The 24,876-nt window shown below is 37.1% G+C and overlaps 1 protein-coding gene across 3 annotated transcripts in view; it reads left to right on the plus strand.

Moving 5' to 3' along the window:
- Window positions 1–24,876, plus strand: part of LOC126178163 (DNA ligase 1) — a 132,442-nt gene that overhangs the window by 20,673 nt on the left and 86,893 nt on the right. For 2 of the 3 annotated variants that reach the window (XM_049924511.1, XM_049924510.1), the window contains exons 1-3: window positions 2,962–3,319; window positions 11,007–11,185; window positions 20,209–20,285. In XM_049924511.1, coding sequence (XP_049780468.1) covers window positions 3,000–3,319; window positions 11,007–11,185; window positions 20,209–20,285 — 576 coding nt within the window. In that variant the 5' untranslated portion in view covers window positions 2,962–2,999. The other variant, XM_049924512.1, reaches the window with a different exon arrangement.

Consider the following 24,876-nt stretch of genomic DNA (forward strand, 5'->3'; position numbering starts at 1 on the left):
TCCATCCTAATGGACCACCTTTGAAACAAGGGACTGATGACCTTGCTGTTTGGTCCCTTCAACCCCAATCAACCAACCAACCAAGTAAGTTTGAAGTAATAGCATTGCAGTTTTGAATGACCCTAGTAACTGTCATTTGTAACAGGCAAGCTACTTACTTACATTGAGTTGAGCACCTTAATCAACAGTTCCCTCCCCCTTCTCTTTTCTCCTACTTGGAGATGGGTACTTAAGTGTGCACTACCACACATGACAATCATTGTGACAGTGATTACTTTCTGGTGATCCATTGCTTCCTTGTACTGCTCGCTGGACCAGTTACTACATTTGGTACTTAAAGAGTCAACTGGCTATTGTATGCCTCTGCTGTTACCTTCGCCTCTTTCTCCGTCAACCAACCAGTGTGTCAGTAGAATGGCATGCCACTGGGTATAATCTAAAATATCAGTCTTCTAAGGTACTGACAGTATTTTGGCACAATGTGAATACCTTTTTATTGTTACTTATATGTGGATTGTTTATTAGCTTTCATCTTCTACCCTTGACTGTGACTATTGATTATTAATTGCAGCCAATGTTTAAGAAGCTAGAGGAATGAGCAGGTCAGGTGCTAGAAGTTTTGCTTCTTTACTGAGACATCTGTATGTATACATTTTATTGTGTTCCCCCCACTATATACATTTATTTGTACCATGAATTTACATTTGTTCATATAATGGGTCTAAACAGGGGTAACTTGTGCTTCTCTTATGGTTTTCCTCATCATGTGTTTGGAAGCCAAGGTATATTATCAGTTGACAGGACAGAGATTTCTGTTGGCATCAGGGTTGCTCATTCATCCTTAATTCTACACGATAAGCCATGTTCAACTGCATTGGTATTTTAAACTCGGGTCAACTGAACCTAACAGTACTGGATGCCAGCCTCTACATCTACATACATAATCCACAAACCAGTGTAAGGTGCATAGCAGAGGGTACTTTGTAGCACTACTAATCATTTTAATAATTTCTTTTTCCTTTCCACTCACAAAAGAGGAAGTTAAAAATGACAGTAGAGTCATTCTGCAGTCAGAGCCTGCAAACACCAGCACTCTAAATTTTGTCAGTATTGTTTCACGAAAAAAACGTCTCCCCTTCAGGGATTCCCATTTCAGTTCATGAAGCACCTCCACGATACTTGCATGTTGATTGAACCCACCAGTAAAAAATCTAGCAGCATACATCTGAATAGCATTGATGTCTTCCTTTAATTCAACCTGATATCAATTCCAAATGCTTCAGCAGTACTGAAGAGTGGGTTGCACAAATGTTCAATACATAATTTTCTTTATAGATGAGCTACATTTTCGTCAAATTCTCCCTATAAACTGAAGTTGAGCATTCGCCTTCTATGCTGCTGTGCTTGTGTGCTTGTTCCATTTCATATCGCTTTGCAACATTAGGCCTAAACATTTAATCAACTTGACAGTGTCAAGCAGCACACCATTAATACTGTATTCAAACATTACGGGATTGTTTTTCCTACTCATATTTGTTGAATCCGCAGCTTGTGGTCGCGTTCTCACTTCCGGAGCACGGGGTCCCGGGTTTGATTCCTGGCGGGGTCAGGGATTTTCACCTCCCTCGAGATGACTGGGTGTTTGTGCTGTCCTCATCGTTTCATCATCATTCATGAAAGTGGTGAGACTGGACAGAGCAAAGGTTGGGAATTTGTACGGGTGCTGATAACCACGCAGTTGAGTGTCCCACAAACCAAATGTTGTCGTCATCATCATCATCATCATCATCATATTCGTTGACTTCTGTTTGCACAGTTAAGGGATACTGCCATTCATTGCATCAAATAGAAATGCTTGTCAGCCCTCTAATGTAATGGTTATTTGGCTTGTGGTGTCAGAGCACTGACAATGTTTCTGTTACGTGTATATTAGTTTTTGAAATGTAGGCTGCTGTGACAGACTGATCTGCAGCATCGCTTGAGGTCTATATTTCATTCGACTGTCTTTCATTAGACGGTTGCAGGTTGGTTAAGAGTTGGCGAAGCCAGTAAATGTCAATATGAGATTTTATATATGACAGACTTACTGATCTGTAATGAAGTTGAAAGTGTAAGTTAGGTTGAAGGTGACAGTTTGGTTGTGATTTGATGCAGCAATATCGAATGCTCCAGTTAATGCTTAAACTCCCTTCTGATTCCTCCATTTCATACACTTTAATAGTAGCAGTTTTGAAATTGCCGTATATTATAAATGAAAATTTGTTGTTAAGTGGAGTTTGTTTTTGAAAGCATTTGGAATGTTCAGATAGTTGTCATTGTATGTAACGCTGATGATCATACCGAGTACTTGAATATGAAGCCATCATTGCTAGTCCTGCCTTGATGTCACACATGGACGACATTGTCAGAACTGTGTGCATAAAAGAAATCGATGTATTTTGTTTCCAAATCATTTTTGTGTACTTCCTCATTTTCTCATACTTCCATGTCGTATATACAAATTGATTTTAGTGAAATAAAACATCACATTGGATTGTTATGTGACTGCATACTGCAAATTGATGTGAATAGTATTCATATTCAGTTTTATTCTTGGTGTGTAGATAAAATCTATTCTGAAAATTATTTATTGGATAGAGGGAGCTGAGAAGTGGAAGGATTTTGGTTTTCTTTTTAATTTTTTTCATTGGCACATTGAATTTCCTGAGCAAGTGGTTCAATATTGTTTTGTGTCATGTGTAATGATAATCATACTTTTTTGCACTCTCATGCTAAATTTCTAATTATAAAATATAATTTTTAAAACATATATTTTTAATGTGTGCAGTTTCTTTCAGAGATTAATGTCTATTAATACTGTAAACAACTTTTTACAGATCATTTTTCAAGGTCAAACCTCAACAGGTAGACAGTGAAAAACATGAAGAGGTACCAGATGAAAAGAACTGGTATGTAATGGTATACACATTGTGGTATTAATAAACACATATGCAGTAAAGATGCAAAATTGTTTGAAATATGGAAGGAGAGTATACCAGCTACAACATATCTGTTGTGGGCAACACAGATTACTCTCAGCCTCCATTAAGCCATCCTGCAAATTTAATTTTAATTACAGTTTTGTAAACTGGAAATGTAGTTTGCAACATGTTGAAACAAAAATAATTTTTAATAATACAAATCGATATCTATGCATCTTCTTGCCCAGTGTCGAAGAAAAACGTGGAGACAATATTGACTCACCAGTAAAGGCAACAAGAACAAAGAAAAGATGTAGAATTGAGAGTGATAGTGAAGGTAGTGGAGGAGAAACTGAACGGTAAGTGTTTCTGTTATTTGTGATCTCTGTCATTTATATTAAACTCATTTAAACTTATGTTTCCATAGACACTATTATTTTGTACTGTGAGATTTAGAAAATGGCATACAAAATTATTGTAGTTGTGGTTACACCAATTGTTGAAAGTTTCTCGATGGGAGCATATAACTCTCCTATTCATATCATTGGTGTATTTATTCAGTCTGCAGATTTACACTGTTACAGGAGTTGGCATGCAAAGTGTTGTAGGTTTGTAACTGTGGATAGTTTTGCCTTACAAGAGTGCTTCATAACTAGCACTGGCTACTCTGATATGTCAGTATAATAAGTGGCCAGCTTTCAGGTTATAACTCAACTACTTAACTTGTTGATCAACAATCTTGATTTAGGTCTGTACATTTCCTCCACCTGCAATAATCTGGGTCCAATTTCTGTATGTCAAGCAATTTTTGTTGAGTTAATGAAATAAATAATGTAGCTGAAACTGTCGAAATACTCTTAAAATAAGTTTATTGCCTCACAAAACTCATAAAAGTGACACAGGTTTTGTGCCTAAAACATGATGTAGGACTCATGTTCCATGGTTACTGTCTTTACTCCTCACATAAATACCATCAATTGCAAAGTTACATTGTACATTGTTTCAGTCAAAAGTTATTTGAATTTACATTAACATTTCAATGCTTTTACAAATGTGGTTATGAAATTTGGTTTTACAGTTCATTGCAATGAGTCTGAAACAGTTAGCATGTCGAAATACTACAGTTCTCATATCAGAATTATGTGAAATGTATATCCATAACAATGTCTTAATTATTTTTGTTGACAGGCTTACAATACAGTTTGATTGTAGTTAATAATATTAGTTCTGTGTCTTTGTAGTTGGCTGTATTGTTATTACTATCACTTTTCTGCATATTACGAGGGCAGTTCAATAAGTAATGCAACACATTTTTTTTCTGAAACAGGGGTTATTTTATTCAACATTGAAATACACCAGGTTATTCCCCAATCTTTTACCTACACAACACTATTTTTCAACATAATCTCCATTCAGTACTACGGCCTTACGCCACCTTGAAATGAGGGCCTGTATGCCTGCACGGTACCATTCCACTGGTCAATGTCGGAGTCAACTCCATTGATTGCCGTTTTGTTTCAGGTTCGAAGTGATGAACCCATGTTTCATCGCCTGTAACAATCTTTGACAAGAAATTGTCACCCTCAGCCACATGACGAGCAAGCAATTCCGCACAGATGGTTCTCCTTTGCTATTTATGGTGTTCGGTTAGACAACGAGGGACCCAGCGGGAACAAACCTTTGAATATCCCAACTGGTGAACAATTGTGACAGCACTACCAACAGAGATGTCAAGTTGAGCACTGAGTTGTTTGATGGTGATCCGTCGATCATCTGGAACGAGTGTGTTCGCACGCTCCGCCATTGCAGGAGTCACAGCTGTGCACAGCCGGCCCGCACGCGGGAGATCAGACAGTCTTGCTTGACCTTGCAGCGATGATGACACGCGCTTTGCCCAACGACTGACTGTGCTTTTGTCCACTGCCAGATCACCGTAGACATTCTGCAAGCGTCTATGAATATCTGAGATGCCCTGGTTTTCCGCCAAAAGAAACTCGATCACTGCCCGTTGTTTGCAACGCACATCCTTTACAGACGCCATTTTAACAGCTCCGTACAGCGCTACCACCTGTCGGACGTCAATGAAACTATACGAGACGAAGCGGGAATGTTTGAAAATATTCCACAAGAAATTTCCGGTTTTTTCAGCCAAATTTGGCCGAGAAAAAAAATGTGTTGCATTACTTATTGAACTGAACAAGAGATAACTTCGAATTTTGTTTAAATTATTTTTGGCATTTTTTTAGTTCGTAGTTCAATATCATTATAAAGTAATTGCAGTTGATCGTAGTTGATCACAGTTGGCTCTTGTCTTTACTTAACATTTTGTTTCAGTTTACTTGCTGCAGTTTTTTCTCCGAAATACCGAGCATCATTGCTAACATCTGAATTTTAACACCACATTGCACTACTATTGTCCTGTTACGACTAGCTTTGAATCTGTTGTGAACCTCTAAAGTAGATTAATCATGTTATTTGAAAATCGCTCTATGTAAACACCATGTAACTTTTCCGTTCTTTTCCAAACTTTCTGCTTATAGCCATCTTCCTGGTATTACTTCCCACAACTTGACCTCTTCTCATATTGATTCATAGTGATATTATTTTCATATTTCCTTTTTTTTTTTTTTTTTTTTTACCACAGTTTGCAGTGAATAATTTGTTCATTCTTCTTCACATTGCTGTCATCTCACTGTGTAATGTTATTAAATGTTTCCTTGTATGAAATTTCGTTAGTATTTCTGTGCCCTTGTTAAGACTGGTTGGTGGGGAAAAGTAAGCATGTATTTATAGTACGTACAAAGTTTGGACTGGGGGGAGTGTTGTGGAAAATAACAAATGAGGAAACACAATAATACGAGTATCTTTCACACATGGATCCTCCATCCCAGCATAAGGAAAGTGCCTATCCAGCATATCAATAGTTTTGACATTCACCCTGGCTTAGATCTCCAGTGTCCTTTCCACTTTCTTGCCCTTAATACTACATTTTCTTTCTGTCTTTCTCTACATTACTCCTCCCATGCCCGCAAAAGGTACTTGCCTTTCGCCATTAAATCCAGTGGGTTCTGTAAAAGAATATTATTAGTGATACAGTAAAACATTTAATACACATGAATAAAGATTTCTCTAACAATATTTGCTAGCTAAGGTGATGTGATCAGTAAATGTGTAAGTAGCTGTACAAATTTGAACAATTATTTTTCATGTAACAATGATTACAGATATTCTAGAAAGAGAAAATAAGCAGTTATTAGCAACCTACTTAGATACTAAATTTTCACGATTTAGTTTCAGTATGATGGACATAGAGGGAAGAATTATGGACAAAGTTTAAACAGATTGTAAATCTTGCTCTGGAGAAGTATGTGCTGAGGAAGTTGATTAAGGATGGAAAAGACCCACCAGGGTTTAACAGTCAAATCAGGAAAATGCTGAGAAAGCAAAGGCTGTTGCTCTCTTGGTTCAAAAGAGAATTTGGAAATGATGACACACTAAAGTTATCTGAGATTTGTGCATCTGTAAAAAGTTCAATGCATGAATCATAACAATTACCACCATCATACCCTAGCAAAAGATCTTTTGGAGAACCCGAGAAAATTCTGGTCGTAGATAAAATTGCTAAGCAGTTCTAAGGCTTCTATACAGTCACTTGTTGAACAGTGTAGTGTGACAATAGAAAGTAGCAAAAGGAAAGCCAAAGTTATAAATTTTGCTTTTTAAAAATCGTTGACATAGGAGAATTGTACAGGCATATGGTCATTTCATCATCGCACAGAACACCGTATGGAGGACATAGGAACAGGCATCCGTGACATAGAGGAACAACTGAAAGAGCTGAAATCAAATTAGTCATCTGGTGTGGGTGGAATCCCACTTCAGTTTTACAAAGAGTACTCGGTGGTATTGGCCCCTTACATAGTTTGCAGTTATTGTTAATCTCTTGCCCAGCACAAAGTCCCAAGTGTCTGGAGAAAGCACAGGTGACTTCTTTTATATAGGAAGGGTAAAAGAATGGACTCGCAAAATTACACACCAGTATCCTTGACGTCGGTTTGCTGCAGAATTGTTGAACATGTTCTCAGTTAGAATATAATAAATGTTTGAGAGATAGAAGAGCTTCTGTCCACAAATCATTGTGGTTTCAGAAAACATCGCTCATGCAAAACTCAGCTTGCCCTTTTCTCACACGATATCCTGTGAACTCAGGATGAAGGGCAACAAGCGTACTCCACATTTCTAGATTTATGAAAAGCATTTGATACTATGCCTCATTGCAGACTGTTAATGAAGGTACAAGCATATGGAGTAGGTTCACAGATATTTGAATGGCTTTGTAAGAAGCAGAACCCAGTACAATAATCCTTAACAGTGAGTGTTCGTTAGAGACGATGGTATTGTTGGGAGTGCCCCAAGGAAGTGTGATAGGACTGCTGTTATTTTCTATGTACGTAAATGGTCCGATGAACGGAGTGAGCAGCAATCTGCAGATGTTTGCTGATAAAGTTGTGGTGTACGGGAGAGTGTCATGGTTGAATGACTGTAGTAGGATATAAGACAACTTAGACAAAATTTGTAGTTGGTGTGATGAGTGGAAGCCAGATCTAAACATAGAAAAATATAAGTTAATGGAGATAAGTAGGAAAAACAACCCATAATTAAAAAATAGAAATATTAATGTGGTGCATGATAACCACATAGCTTAAGTATCTAGGAGTGACATTTTGTAGCAATATGAAATGGAACAAGCATGTAATGATTGTAGGCGAAGAATATTGCTCGAGTGTATGGGATCTGCGCCGGGTCAGATTAAAGAGGCTAGATTTGTTACAAATAAGTGTGAACAAAACTCAGGTATTGCAAAGATGCCTATGGAACTTAAAATGGAATCTGTGGAGATAAGGTGATGTTATTTTCCAGGAACACTGCCGAGAAAATTTAGAAAGCTGGCATTTCAAGCTGATGGCAGAATAATTGTACTGCTGCCAACGTACATTTTGCTTGAGGACCACGAATATAAGATAAGAGAAATCAGGCTCGTATGGAGGCCTGTAGACAGCCATTTTTCCCTCACTATTTGGAAGTGCAACAGGAAAGGAAATAACTAGTAGTGGTACAGGGTACCTGCCGCCATACACCGTACAGTGGCTTGCACATTATGAATGTGGATGTAGATGTAGTATTACCATTTTGACTCCTTGATACAGGATTTTATTTGTGATTTAAACCGGGTGAGGTGGCTCATTGGTTAGCACCCTGGACTCGCATTTGGAAGGACGATGGCTCAAACTCACGTCCGGCTATCCTTAGTTAGGTTTTCTGTGATTTCCCTAAATCGCTTCTGGCAAATGCCGGGATGGTTCCTTTGAAAGGCACGTCTTACTTCCTTCACCATCCTTCCCTAATCCAGTGGGTATGATGACTTCACTGTTTGGTCCACTCCCCCGAATCAACCAATCGTCTATGATTTAGATTTACTATGTTTCAAATATTAATTTCTTAGTATTCAGAGTCAGCTGAGTCATCTAGACATGAGGTATCAAGTTATTAAGTCTTACGTTTAGTGGGGTTTCAGTCTTTCTGAAATTTTTTTCTGTATTCCTCTCTCCCAACTAGAATGGTTGTGTGGTTATTATGGGTAATACGTGTTAATAGTATAAAAAAAACTAATTTTCTTAAACTAACTATAAAATTATGAGATCAAATTGCTAACCAGTACTAATCTTGAAGAGGTGCTGACAGACTCAAATAAAAGTACAGAGTTTATATGCTCCAGGATGATCAGGAAATTTTTTCATCTGTGAAAAATCTGGATAAACCCCAGGAACTTTTTAGAATTCTGGGAATTTTTCATCGTTTACTGTGTGTAATTTTGACTGATGCGAACTGATTCTTACCTTAGTCTGCTACTGCAGAATAATTCTGCACCAATAAAAGATAAATGAGACAATAACAGAGAGAGAATAGCACTGAAATAAAACTTCAGTTGCAAAGAAAATTTGCCATTTACGACGACAAAACACACCACACACACAAGTGTTTGCCGACAGCCAAATGTGTCAAAGGCTTCAGTACAAAAAAGAAAAAAATGGAAATGAGCATATGACATCGTTGGGCGGGAGGCCCCATCCGATGAAATTCGGCCACCAAGTGCAAGTCTTATTTCATTCGACGCCACATTGGGCGACTTGTGTGCTGGTGATGGGGATGAAATGATGATGATGGGGACAACACAGTACCCAGTCCCCGAGCAGAGAAAATCACCAACCTAGCCGGGAATCGAACCCGGGCCCACCTGCATGGGTTAGGACAAATACTGTGCAATACTTTGTAACAATAAACTGCCATTGATGAGTGTGGCATCACAACTGTTTATGTTTCTAATTGGTTGCCAGTAAATAGTGTGTATGGTGGTTTGAGAAGTGTTACTTTGAAAGCAAATTTCCATTTATGCAAGATGAATTATGTTAGGTTTGAGAATGTGCATTGAGTTTCTTAAATCATGGAGTTTTTTACTCTTAGTCAAGACTTAACAGTTTGAGGACCAGCCCCATAGAAAAATTTCGGCACAGAAGACTAGCTGTTTATGCCATTATTTACAATTTTACTGGTACATTTGTGTTTGATATATTTTTAAGGGTAACACGTGTTAAAAAAGACCAAGCTTCAAGGAAGGTGTGTTTCATATTTTGTTTAGTTCTTTTATAGATTACAAATTATGCAATAATGTTGGCAAAAGTGTAATTATCTTTCGAAAATAAGTGTGATGTGAATTCTGGAGCAATAACACATGTAATTGGCTTGCCATGAAAAAAATGAAGTGCTCGGTGGAACTAACCCATGTAATGTTTGGTGAAATTAATAATTGTGCTTGTCAGAAAAATATCAGCTGCAGCAATTTAAGGTGTGCTGTAAGGATACTGCCTAACCGCACCCTCAGAAAAAAAAAACTTCCAACCATTTTTGATGACCAGCATTATATGTGAAAGCTTAGCTTTTTGTCAAGCTACACTGTTCATATATTAGTTTAAACCATGAACTTTTTGTATTTTTGTGTTTGCGCTACGTAACACTGATGTTGCTGTCAGCTAAGTACATCACATTTCCTATGCTCTGAATACCTGATGTTATTGGCTGGTGAGATTACTTGACATGAGCTATGATTGGCTGACAAAAGGGCTTCACATAAAGCGATCTCCATTTCAGTACTTTGGAAGCTACCTTGCTATATTTGGTGAAATCCGTATTTATGCTTTTGTGATATGAAAATATTCAGTACACATGCTACCACGTGACAAAGATATCTTCTAAGAGCTTTGGGTTTTTGCTAGGTTTCGTGACATAAAGTGTCAGAAGTTCTAAGCCAATGTACAAAATCTTTACTATTCAAAAGATAAGAAAGTTTTACAGCTTTGAGGGACAGTATGTTGTCACTTAATGTGGAAAAAATATACTTCCGCATGGGGTGTAGCGTATATTCTTCTGGAAAAAGTGTATTTTTAACCTGGAAGCTCAGGAATTTTTTTTCCACCCTGAAGTACAAACACCATCATAGCTTTTGGAACTAATAGTTCCTTCTTTGCAGAGACATGAGGGTCAGTTTTGGGAGGTCACTTAGATGCCAGGGTGAGAGAGACCCACCTGTTGTGGAGCGAGGAGAGAGAAAGATGAGGAAGGATGGTGTAGTGTCAGAGAGAGTAGGACGTAACATTAACTTTCATCTACTGCTCTCTCTCTGTGCTAACACCTTCCCCTCGTCGTCTCCCTTCATCCTCATAACAGACAAGCCTTTCTCATCCTGGTGTCTTTTTTTTTTAATATGTTAAGAAATATCACATACTTCCATTGTTTTTTACCTACCTGAGATGCAGTACGACTTTTCGTCAGCATGATCGAAATTGCCGTTTCTCTTGAAAAATTGTTCGTTGTATTTAAAAATGTGTTGTTGTCTTCTTCTCCTATTTTCCTGTAGTTTGTTCCTTCAGATTTAATAACATTTTTGGTCAGATTGTTCAGTTAACTCTTTTAATTATTTTCATAATCAAGGTCACCCCCAACCACAAAGAAGGCAGCTTTAAGTGACAAATCAGATCAGATTCTCAATGGTGAAAAAACAGCCACCAAAGGTAATATAGGTGTGTCACTTGATAAGAAAAATGAAAAACAGAAACCTGTTGAGAATGGTGGTGCTGAAACAGCAAAGAGAGATGCCAGTACTGATGATGGTGAGTATTGGATAAAATATTTTGCACTGGAAGGAAAATAAAATAAATACATACATAATCACTTGGTTATAATTTGGGTAAAATCACAAAGTAATTATTTCCTATCATAGAAGACATATAAGGTGTATTAAATTGAATTGACCAACATTATTTCAATGTTGGGTGTTTCTCATCACTGACAGGTCTGCCAGTCAACCACATTAGTGGAGGAAAAAAACAAAAAAACTAGTATTTTTCATGTTCTGATTTCTTTCTATTTGTGTAGTGTTGCATCTTTGGTTCAGCCTGCACATTGCGACTGGGGTGCAAAAGCATTCTGTGTTTGATTGTTTCCTTTTGGGAGCAGTGGCTCTTTGACACTTGTTTTCAGTGCAATCCCTTATTATCCATTTTGAAGTTATCAAAATTAAATCTTCCAATTCAACTGAGTGAGGTTGAGAAGCAGCAGAAGACAAATCTCTGTCTGGCCATCTAGATTTAAATTTTCCATTGTATCCATAAATTCTAGAAGACAATTGCTTGGTTGAATCCTTTGAAAAGGGTATGGACAATTTCCTACCCTTTCCTTATCTAGTTGAAGCATTAGATCAGTTTCTAATGCCCTCTATCATCAGGACTTTTAAGTCTTAATCTCCCTAGCTTCTTACTTCACATTCCCTCAGTTGTAATAGTTTATTAGAAATTAGTGAAGTTTTGCTTTATGTGATTTGTAAGTCCATCTTATGACAATGTCTCAACAACTGGAAGCTTGAACAACTAACTTTAATGTACACATACTTCATTGTTGTTGTTTTCAATGTGAAAAGTCAGACAAATTTATGTTGATTATTAACTTTTTTGTATAAACAATCAACAAAGGTTTTCTGCATTTCCTTAACAATTGTACTTACCAGATAATCACATTTTACTTTAGATACAAATACATCACTTAATGATGACAAAAATAGTAAAAATGTTGTGTCATCTCAAACTGTGTAACCGATTGGCAAACCTCTTCAAATCATATGAATTTCAAGTTAATTTTGTGCTAACTAAATAATGTATAATTAGATCATCTGTAATATGCATCCTTCCTAAAGAAAGCTCATAAATACATCCAGTATTTACAGATTAAATGTGAATTGTCCCCCACCCCTTCTTCCTCCCTTTTCTTAGTTGTGGCTTAAATAAACCCGACTGCTTGAAGCTTAGAGCTTGGTTGTTAAGAGAATGCAGTTGCTCTGTGGCTTCAGCACTTTTACTAGCCATATTATTGAAATACATGCTTGGAGACGTTCCCAGGGATGGGGTTGATTATTTGAAACCACCTATACAGTGTTGCAGGGTAGGGTCCCAGGTGACGCTCCCTGTAGCCATTCACACTGGTGAGCCCTTATTTGGGAGTCATTGACAATAAAGAGTTTCAGAATTTCTTGTAATCCACTAGAGCAGGGCTTCTCAAGGTGTTTGCACCAGTGCATCACGCCGTGCAGAGTACAAAAGATGGCTTCACTACGTTGATGATGGTGCAAACCACCATTCCTTCACTCTGTGCAATAGCACTACCCCTCTCTTTTTCATACGCTTGTATCGCTCGCTCTGCCTGTCTTGACCTTTTCCAAGATTTACCTCTGTTTTCTTCATCATTGCCAAATATTTATGTGCACTGGGTGGGGAACTTAGTTTGATCTAACAAGATGACCGGTGCAAGAGAGATTTAAATAATAATATTAATAATTTAAATTTGACTAAATTATGCTACTAAGATCTGGAGCAAGGACTCTGCTGACAGCAATTCTTAGAGCTCTTTTTTAAATTACATTCAAAAATACTTGCATTGCAGTTTAGTTTTTGTATAAGACAAAACAGAAAATAACCTTTCACATACATGTGTGGAACCACACATAGAAATAATCTTTGCTGCTTCTCTGTGCAGCTTAGAAAATTCTTGCATTGACAAATTCTGGTAGAATTTGAGTGAATTTTTGGTATTGTAAAATAAATCCTTTCAGTGGTCATCCAATTGCAAATTGATTTGTTCAAAATGTAAATCGTGAGACACAATGTCAGTTGCCATTGAAAAGGGACTTACAAATACATCAGGTATTGGCTGTACGTTAGTAATTTCCTGTAACAAAAACATACCAAATGTTAATAGATGAAAGTAGTGTATAAAGTTGCATCGAAGTATTAAAAGGTGATATGTTTTAATATGCAGGTCTGCAGACTATTGTTTTTAATGTAACATCCCATGTACATTTAACAAAATCAACTTTATTTTGCTGTTAGTGATACACTGGTACAGCACTTGGAATCGGTCACTAAAGTCGTTTCAATTTGTTTTCAAAGGATTGTAATACACTGACTTCTTTTTTAAAGTGTATTTCTTCCCACACAGATGCTGTCAAGCAAAACCTTAGAATCATTTTGAATGAATCACTTTTAAAAATCCAGTTGCCGTATTAACGTAAAATTTATGTATCGCTTACCATGTCATTGATGAGATTATTTTCTTTTTGGAGTTTGAGACTTAAATTATTTAGGAGAGCCATAATGACTGCTAAAAATCCTAAATCAGCTACCCATTCAGGTTCATGCGAAAGTCCTCCAAAAACAGAACCACAGTGTCGCACAATCTAAAAACTTGAGAAGTCACTTTTCCTTTGCTCAACCAGCATACCTGAGCATGGTAGGGGATATCTCAATAATCCTCTTCAAATGAAATAAAAAGTTCTGTGAACTGACAATGAATGAGCCTGTGGGGATGAGTATATGAGTATAGTTCATGAATTGCACCACTAAGTTCATCACATCTTGATAATCGATAACTTTTGCATAAAGAGGCTCTTGTTGGTCAAAACAATGAGTGAAAGGTAAATTCAGCATGTTAAACATTTTCTGAAGTAGGTCAATAAACACTTTTACTCTACTGCATTGTGCTGGTCTTTGGTTACGTAAAACAACTTTTCCCAAGTGAGTCCTATTCAATTGGCAACTGATACTAAAATATCCACACCAACAGCAGTGCCCTTCATCGAAATCATATCCAGGAGCTCTTCCATTATATGTAGGTCTTCTTCCATGCCACACAAAAAAAGGGTAATTGACCTTTGTCACTAATATTTGTGGACTTATAATACGTCATGCATACACTAGGAGGTTTGTAGTTTTGATTGACAATTGTTCATGCAGTATTGCTGAGTCGCTGAAATAGTGTCATACTGGAAACAGGTATTCTGGGCCATTCCACTTCAAAGGGGCAATATTAAAAAGTGTCCCCACTCGACCATATCCAAATCTAATAATTTGGTGTGAAGGTTCTATATGCTCTTTGATGGTTATATATCAAATTTCAGACCAGTATCTTCAGTGGTTCAATTTTTAGGGGCTCGTAAACATAGCATCACGTATGAAGGTACAACTGTGCCAAGTTTGCTCGGTTCTAGCAGTCATTTCTTCATTTGCTTAAATCTACATAGACAGTGTAGACAGTGTTTTATGATGAATCACACCACGACAAAAATTAGGTATTTAGACACTATTTAGACACGCCTAAATATAGATACAAGCCTCTAATAAAGTGGTAAAAAATTAGTCAAACTATTCAGAGACCCAAGGTTTCCAAAATTTCCTGCTTGTAAATTTTAGGGTATTTTTGAGGGGCAGTATCTCAACTGTGTCTTGTTCAATCCCTTCCCCCCCACCCCCTCCGTTGCCAAAAGCTTGAAATAGCATGCCTAAAGCTTCAAAACTATCTTGTTTAATTTCTTGATCTTGTGTACTGATTAGTGAGGCTACCTATCAAAACTAAGGCAAATGGATTATTGATAAATACAAAAAATTAATACAATTTGAAGTTGTAAGTCAAATGTATAATTGTAATGTCTTTTAGTAGTATAAGATTTGCCTTTGGTTTAGGGAATGCAACTATGCTAATAAGAAGTGTTTTTACATTATTTTACAGTATACAAATAAATATAATAAAACTTTAGAAAATACTCTTAAGATTATAAAATCTAGAAGAACATAATGGAACGCATGTTGCTTTAGAAAGTTTTACAATGCGTGGTGTGCATGTATGCATTGTCACTTAGTTTCCATTGCCATTATAAAGCAGCAATAGGTTTTTAAGGCTCTGTCCTCGCAGCAGTGCTACATTGCTGAATCACCATTTTGAATTGTTGCCTTCAATATTGCCAGTTTCATAATGTCAGTCTTCTGTGCGATGTAATCTTTGGTGTTGACATTGTACAATCTTAGTGTTAAGTACTGAGTGTTTGAATAATCAATAATCATTGTTGTAGCTGAAGGTAAGCACTAAAACAGTATGTTTTGATATGCTAATTTGTATATTTAATATACGAACAAGTCTGAATCTGCTATACTCCAAACCAAGATATTCATGAGCTTTCAAAATTGCGTGTTATAGGTTAATAAACTATTGTATAAAATGAACCAAGACACCCTTGCACCCTGCTACTTTGATGGATCAGTCGGAGCTGATTGTCGTAATTCATAACCTTTCTGTTATGGGCAAAGTCAACTGCAGTCAGTTAAGGAAATGTTCTCATTGGACAAGGGGCTTCTACGACATAGATTTGGGCTTGATTTTACTGAAGATGGCCAAATTTGTCCATACCATAATGCCTTGTTGATGACAAAATCTCAATTTCTGCAAGTGAATTGCTGCAGCCCATTTTGTAAAGAAAAACATGTAATGAAGAATGCTTTAACATCAGGAACCATTGCAGTGTCTTGACAGTTTGAAGTTACTGACTAATGAAGTTTTTAAACCCGGTCAGAAAATTTGTACCAGATGTAGACATGAAGTTGCCCAAAAAGAATCATCCCACCAGGATAAGCAAGAATCACCGTCAAGTGAAGACATGGATGTTGTTGATGCTTGCTTTACTGCTAATACTTCATTATGATCAATTGGAGTGTCACCATTAAAGCTTCAACGGATCAGCAAAAGGTATTCTATGGCATATATAAAGAGCAAAGTTCTGAAATCCCAAGGCAGCATTGCTAAAATAGCTGCCACAGCTGCTAGTGTGAACCAAGTAGATGTTGCTCATATGCAAACGGAAGACTACCAAAAATTTAAAGACATGATCATCTTAATTGAAGAAGTGATTAAGCTTCAGACTTCAGGCAGTTGTAGTAAAGTTCAAATTTTGACCCTGGCCCCAAATGGCTGGCTTATTGAAAAAAGGCTAAAGAATTTGCTGTTTCAACTAAAATGGTGGTGAAGGCTAGGAAACTAAAGATGGAAGATGGGATTTTGGCAACACCTGCAAACTGAAAAGTGAAAAGGTCAGTGTTGAAGTAAAACAAAATGTCCTCACCTTTTTGAAGATGAGTTTTCTCATTTATGTTCAGGCAAAAAGGATTGTGTTGCAGTAAGAATAAATGGGGAAAAGATTCCCAAGCAGAAATTCCTGCTTCTTTGTAACTTGAAAGAAATGCTTATTGTAAGCAATATGGGAATCAACTGAGATCCTCTAAATTTTGTGAGCTTATGCCGAAATGTTGTACTGCAGTTGGTATTTGTGGATCACATTCTGTATGTGTATGTGCAATTCATCAATGTCAGATTAATGTTGGCTTCAGCAACATCCATCCAAGATGACTACAAGAATTTGATGAAAAAAGCTGTATGCAGTTTGGAATCAAAAGATTGTTTGCTGCAACATTGTGAGGAATGTCCAGGATAAATGCAACTAGAGGCTTTTTCTTGAAGATGCTTTTAAAGATGATGACTCTGAAGAAACAATTGAATACAAGCAGTGCTCCATACTGACAGTAACACATTAGAGACATGTCAGAGAACTGTTGAAGATTTTATGGAGGCACTGATTTTGAAAATTACCTGTTTAAGGCACCATCACTTTTTGTGAAAATACCAAAACTTGTACTTTAAGCAGCTAAAAAGAACTCTTGCAGAAAATGAATTAATTATATTGATTGAGTTTGCTGAGAATTATTTATTTGTTGTTCAAGGATTTTATTGGGAGAGTAGGCAGGGCACAATACATCTGTTTGTTGTCTATTTTGGTGGCAAAGAATATCAGAGTATTAGCATTTGCATGATCACTAATTGTCTCCGTCATGGTACTATTGCTGTTCATGCCTTCCAAATAAAGTTAATAGCGTATTTAAAGACAAATATTAAAAATATTAAGAACATTTTTACCTTAGTGTTGGTTTAGCTGCTCAGTATAAGAATTTAAAATAATTCATCAATTTATGTCGGCATGAAAAGGATTTTGGCATCACAGCTGAATGGAATTTTTTTTGGAACAAGCCATGGTAAATCGCCTTGTGATGGCATTGGAGGAATGGTAAAAATACTAGCGGCCTGTTTTAGTCTGCAGAGCCCCTTAGGCAAATATTGACTCCATACGATTTGTTCAAATTCTGTGATGATAATATTCTAGGCATAAAGTTTTTTTATGTACCAAAAGAAAATATTGGAAAAAAACCAGCCTGGTCAAGAAACAAGGTTGCCATGGGACGTACAATATCTGGAACAAGAGAGAATCGTCAGTTTAAGAAAATGAATTGTAATCAGTTCAGAGCAAACACAGTTTCCAATGATGCTACAGCATTCAAGTTCATGTCTTCGAAATTAATTCCAACAATCTCAATTGCAAGTTTACAACCAGGACAATATGTTGCATGTATGTATGACAAATCTGGTGGGTTGGAAGTGTGTGGAAAGTTTCACAGGAACAAGATGATGGCCTAATCAGCTTTATGCACCCACATGGTTCTGCTTGTTCCCTTCACTGGCCAACTGCTAAAGACACCTGCTGGATTCCTGAGCAACATATTTTCCTGACTTTTGAAGCATGATCATCATCATCGTCAGGAAGACAATACAGGTATTCACAATCTGACCTTGACAAAATTGTAGAACTGTTTAACCAAGATTGGAATTGACTTGTTACTATTTTGTTTTGCAAATTTGGTGTGTTGTGTATTACATTTGTTTTTATGGCATCTGTTAAATTAATGTTTGAAACTGATTTATATAGCAGGATAAAAAAAGTTCATTATGAGACTTAATGAGCAAAATATTTCACTTTTCTATCTTCTTGAAATGCTAAAATAATAATTTATGAAATGTATTCTTACTCATCAATATACAAGATCCAGAAATTAAACAATATAGCTCTGAAAGCTTAAAGCATGCTGTTTCAGGCCGTGGCAAGAAAAAAAGGATGGGACAAAACACATTGACTAATAATTTGCACATGGAAAATTTTGACCAACTTTGCAGATGCATATCTTTTCATTTAGTCACACAATGTTAATTAAATGTGATCCATATATAGACATCACAGATAAGAATAACTCCCTGAAGTTTTGGTGTGATTGGTTCATTCATATTAAAAGTAGTAATGTTTGATCAAACCTTGGGTCTCAGAATAGTGTGATAAACTTTTAGAGGCTTGTATGCATTTTGAGGTGTGACTAAATCCCTAATTTTTTCCATGGTGTGATCCAGCATAAAAAGGTGTCTGTGGGTATTAAAGCAAATGACCAAATGTTTCCTACAACTTCTAAAAAAGCCAGGCAAACTTAGCACATTTTCAACTTCGTATGTGATGTGACGATGAGTAGCCTCTCTTTAAAAGCCCCTAAAAATTCAACCACTGAAGATAGTTGACTGAAATTTGGTATACGACCATCAAAGACCATATAGAACGCCAAATTTCATTAGATTTGGAGATGGTCGAGTGGGGGATCCCTGGTCACCCTTGATATGGAGTGACCCATTATTTAAAATTTGTACATGCTGTTGCCATCGCCTAAACAAGTTGTAAAGACTTAATTACACAGAATCCGGCCTGCAGCAGAAGGTTACAGCAGTAAAGCTGCCTTTTAGATGTGGGAACTTTATTGAACGATGGAGTTGCCGTGGAAGTCCGTGTATAGTGCACGCAGTGGAAATATGCAGACCAACAAGCTTATCAAATAGTACATCTTGTCTAGCAAAGGTAATGTAAACTACAAGAATGTTTCAAACGAATCTGCTGCAGGGAGAGGTATTGTCACTCAGCTGCAGTAAAAATTAAATGGGAAAAATTGACTTTTGTGTGAGGCACAGGAGATTGCAAAGGGTGAAACTTGTCTCAAGCAAGTGGTAGGTCTTTTGTTTGTCTTGGTTGGTTTTCTTGTTTGTTGAGTGCTTCTCAGTGCTCCCGATTATTATATGAAGTGGTTCCTCAAAACTTTCTTGTGACATACAATAATGCTATAAAAGAGCTATTTTCATGTGATACGCAAGGCTGTAAACGTATTTGATTTTTTACATCATATTGACTTCATGGACCAGACATTATCTTTCTTTGTAGAGTGTTGCAGCCGTAATATGAGCTGCTCATTTCTCTACGAAATTTGTATCCTGTAACAGAAAATGAAATGTAATTACATTGCATGATAATTGTCACAACCTATTTTCCAGCAGAAATCAAGCAGACAGAATCACTCACATAAAGATACCATCTCCTATGTCTTATTGCAAAATCATCTGCTGTCACGAAAATTCCACAAATGACACAACTATCGACACTTGTTGAAGCCACCCACTCTCACAATGGCCTCCTCTACTACCAAATGCCTCAGTTTATGCAGGCCATGATCTGTATGGTCAAGCCATAATATGCATATCACATTCACAGCCATTTTACTTGCGACATTTGTTCAGGTTGCTAATTATGCTACACAGTTGATGGCTAGTAGTAGGTATACATAGTTGCATGTTACAGCAATTTCAGCATGAATGTTTATTCATTAAAAAGAAATTATGGTTTTAAAGAAATGAGGAAAAATGAAAGTGACTAGTTATGATGACTGCAATAACACACAAAAATATTGTATTCACTACATGTATCCATCTCTTGCAAGTGAGAGATATGAGCAATGAACTAATTGCCAAACAGTAAAAGGTAGATGATATTGTCATGAAATTGATGGCTTTTTATGTTTTTAATAAACTTTTCCATAAAATTAAAGCAAAATACTGTTGTTTTCAGATGCAGAGTCTGTTGGAAGTACTGCCAAGAACAGTGCTACTGATGCATCTATTAAAGCATCTACCCCAGAAGCAAATGTAAGGACAGAGTCACGAGACTGTTGTATAAAGTTTGACAGTTCAGTAAATATTATCACTAAATCTTGCAGCTGAAGCTCTAATTTTAGAGATCACAAAAATGTTATTGTTTTCTTTCTGTAGCAAGTCTCATAGTACGAGGGGTGTCCAGAAAGTAAGTTCCGATCGGTTGCGAAATGGAAACCACAGTGAAAACCAGAAACTTTTTATTTGCAACAGCTACGTACACCTTCCACCTACTTCTCTCTGTACTCGCTGCTCCAACTTCAAGTTTTGTCGTAGTGTTTTATCAACTTTCCAATATCCTCATCATAGAAAGCAGCCGCCTGTGCTTTTGGCCAGTTATCTGGACTGGTCTGCGGCTCGTCTGTGGAAAAATTTTGTTTTCATAGCCTGTGGTTCTTGTGAGCAGAGATGAGACTCAGGGGGAGCCAGTTACGGACTGTATTGTGGGTGATCAAACACTTCTCATCGGAAACACTGCAGGAGCGTCTTCATTGCCCCTGCAATGTGCGGCTGAGAGTTGGCATGAAGAAGGAACTGCTCGACAGTTGTGTTATGTGGACTGCATGACACAGGCAAAATATCTAACCAGGCCCTCATACTTGGTGGGAGACGCTATTCCCTACGCATCTTTGTGTGCTCACTGTTCACTCAAAACTGAAAAGAGCTACATGACACGATTGATGAGCATAGTAGACACACTGCCCAACACATCTGTGCAAAGCTTTACTGGATTTTCCCAGCGGTTTTAATTTTGCGACCAATCGGAACTTACTTTCTGGACACCCCCATATATTGTTTTCGGATACCAGATTCTTTTCCCAGAGAACTGTAATTTGAAACCCATTCTTTTCCTACTGATAAATGTTTGCAAGGTTCTCGTAATTGCGTAATCCTGGGACCAGTGCTCTGTTGAGAATGTTCTGTTTCTTGTACCACAGTTGTGTCTTTCGTAACAGATGATGCTCATAAATTAACATACTGTATGGGGAAATGAAACATTTGTAATGACGAAAGTAATGTAGACACAAGGTAATTTCTATTGCCTTATTCATTTTTTTTTTATTTTTCTCCACTCGATCACTGTTACAGATTGCAGATGTGAAATGAATAAGAGGAATTTGACTGTAAATTGAGGATATGTAGAGAAAATTGTGTGGAGAATTAAAGGTAACAGTTGATGTAATGGAACTGATAAGTTACACATAATTTGTTGCGTGTTATTTGACTGTGTGAGAATTACTTCATAATCGAACCGCATATAAAGGGGTATAGTTTGTGTTGTTGCCCTGGATGATGATTACATGAATATTTTGTCAGAATTTGTAAGTGGTGGGTACTTGAGGTACGGCAGTACGTGAACACGAGAAGTAAGTTTAAACAGTTTTATTAACAAAGGCGGATTATAAAACATGCGCACTACGTGCACCCATCATCACTGTGTCTGACATCATCTTAACACCGGCTAATTACGGTTGTAACGAAAGACTCCATGGTGAGTTAAGAAAAGAGACATGCCCGAGGCCGCATTAGTTAATACGGTACGCTGTGGACGGCGGCCAGTTGCGTACTCCCCGTCACAGTGCGGCTGGACGCGCGTCTACTGACCAAGCGAATCGTCAGCATCAAAACGACCTCCTGGGTGTTACGAATCTATTTCGCCATTTGTGGCATCAGAAGGCATTGCAACATGTATTTCATTTGCAGACACAGTAACGTTCAGTACAGAGAAGCATGCCTTCAAGATGACAATTTCATACATGACAAATGCTGTTGACAAAAGACAAATTATTAAAAGCAATAAAAACACAATACTGACAATCAAGTATGCATTAACATTACTGGAGGAATCGAAGGACTTAATTCTATTTGCTGCTTCAGTGAAATTTAACTCATTATTGGAAGAGATTACATTTTCATGGCTGTCCTTAATTAAATTATTGTCTTCAGAAAAACTTGATAAGGAATGTTTTCCATATGTTAGTAGATATGAATCATTGTAATAAACAGATAACATTCTAGTTAATGTCAAATGTCCAGTTGTATGAAATGTAGTTGGCAACACACTAGGCGTATCAAATAGTTCACATGATAAATCACAATGTGTGGCAGTCAAGATTAATCCACTATTGTTCAATTTTAGTATAAAGGGTAGCTCTGGTGTATCATAGTTTTTACATGTAAATGTGACATCAAGGGTGGAGTTAAATGAGAAAATTATACCTTCAGAACATCGTTTAAGAAATGGATGATAAAGATGCGTTAAAATTCTAGGGCAATCATCTCTTGGGGGATAATTAACTTATGACTACGTTTACACATATGCAAGTCATTTGCATTTAGGGACACAAAATATCTTCGATCCGTGCTGATCGGTAGATAATCATTCAATACATACTTTACATGAATACCTGCCTGTCTCCATTTCACAGGGTAAGTATAAATCTGATACATTTCAAAATTATGCTTTGATCTAGCAATGGTAATAGAAACAGTAACAGTTAATTCATCTTTAATCATCAAAGAGTGTGTGGTGGTTAACTTGTAATAAGCATATAAATTGTAAGAGTTAACAGGGTAAATCATAGCATATGATGCATCTAGCTTTCATTCAGTTGGTAGTAGGATTTGTAAAAATTGTTCTGGGTGTGTAATAGTACACTGCTCAATCAATCATTTGAACTACTTTCTAAGGCTGTTCTTAAGTTAATGGCATCAATTCTAGCATTTGATAAACGTAAGTAATCCTTAACAAAAGAGTGTTTAAATCTAAGTGTTCACTCACAGCATTTAATCCTTGGAATAGTTATTGGATATTTGCGTTTGTTTCATTACAAAGTACGTGGAAATGTGAGATAAATTGCTTTACTACCTGTTCAATGAAAACTGTGTGGTTATTAATGGTTCTTTGCATATTCTTTAATACAATAATTTCATGAGAGAGATTAGTTGAATCTGTACTGGACTGTTGTTCAAGAGCTAATATTTTGCCTTTAACTTCCAGTAGATCTCGACTAGTTAAAGTACCAAATACAGTACGAAGGATACTCCTTCCAAAATCAAACCAGACACGTTTATGCCTAATTAAAGTTTCATGTGGCAAAAGCTTTACAATACAGTAAATCTCTTGCTCATAATTAGCAAATGTAGACTACCTGCACTTTGGCTGTGATCCAGTTATTATACCAAGATGTACCCATTCCCAAAATTTTATCATTACCCTTAATAGAACAAATTAGGTCAATTTGCTTCTTTACAGAGTTGAACTGTTGCTGTATTTCACTCAGATTGTACTTGAGCACAAGTTTTGCATTAGTTGTTGAAACTACCATGTCTGATCGTGGTTCAAACAAAACACCTGTATTCTGTGGTACTATTACTACAGCATTAGTAGAATACGCTATCATAGCAAGCATTAGAATAAAAATTAGTTCTAAATACTAGAGTTAACAATGAACAAAAAATAAATGAGTTTCTTGTGGTAACCTGTGGAATAAAAGATTTAGTTTCACTTGTGCAATAGCTTCAATACTAAATTTTCACAACACATTCACATAAGCACATGGCTGAAATAAACACACACATTGCACTCTCACACATTAGTGGTGTCTGGAACAAGATCGCTTGGAACGTGGCGATGCCTCGGCCTCGGAAGTCTGGACTGCAACCTCGCGATTCTTGCTTCCTGGGTTTGAGAACAGCAGGTCTGCCTCTTGGTCGGTCCTCGTCGTCTTGCGATACTATTGGAAATCTACCCAGAAATGGCTTTACATGATTGACATGAATGACAATCGAATGAGAAGGCGGTTTGAGCTTGAGTGACTGGCGACAACACCTCCAAGATTGTATATGGTCCTTTCCAAAACTTCTTAAACTTTTTGACTTGACTCTTCTTTAACACCACATTCCTCAGATATACAAGATCTCAAACTCGATACTGTGGCACTGCTGCTTGGCGGTCGTGTGGTCTTGCTTGCTGAAGAAAGGATTGATGATTCCGCTGTTTCACTCCCCTCCATACTTTCTTTAGCTTGCGTGCTAGATCCCTTACGTGTTCATTGCTGATTCCAGCAGTCGATCGTGCAAAGTCGAAGGGCGAATGCATTCTTCTTCCGTAGGCGATCTCATATGGACTTAGGCCAGTTGAGCTGTGCATTTTGATATTGTAACAACTTACCAAGTACAGTAAACAGACATCCCAATTGTCGTGTTTGCTGCTCACATAATGGCTAACCATTTTAATAATTGTTCTGTGGACTTGCTCGACTCTTCCATTTCCTTTAGGGTGTGTTGGTGTAGTCCTTAACTGAGTTATTTGCATGAGCTTACAAGTCTGTTTATAAGTAATTCACTCATAAAATTCGTTCCTTGATCACTAAGTATACTTAATGGGGATCCAAGCTTAAGAATCCATTCTTTTTCAAAAGCCTTAGCTATGGTCTCACACTCTGATCAGGTATTGGTATCATGAGAAGGTATCTAGAGAAATGATCTAAAATTGTCAATATGTATTTGTTTCCATCTTTAGTCTTAGACAATGGTCCTATGACACCTAGTCCTACTTGTTCAAATGGTTCACTTGTTTCTG

Source organism: Schistocerca cancellata, chromosome 1 (assembly GCF_023864275.1).
Source record: "Schistocerca cancellata isolate TAMUIC-IGC-003103 chromosome 1, iqSchCanc2.1, whole genome shotgun sequence".
Lineage (NCBI taxonomy): Eukaryota > Metazoa > Arthropoda > Insecta > Orthoptera > Acrididae > Schistocerca > Schistocerca cancellata.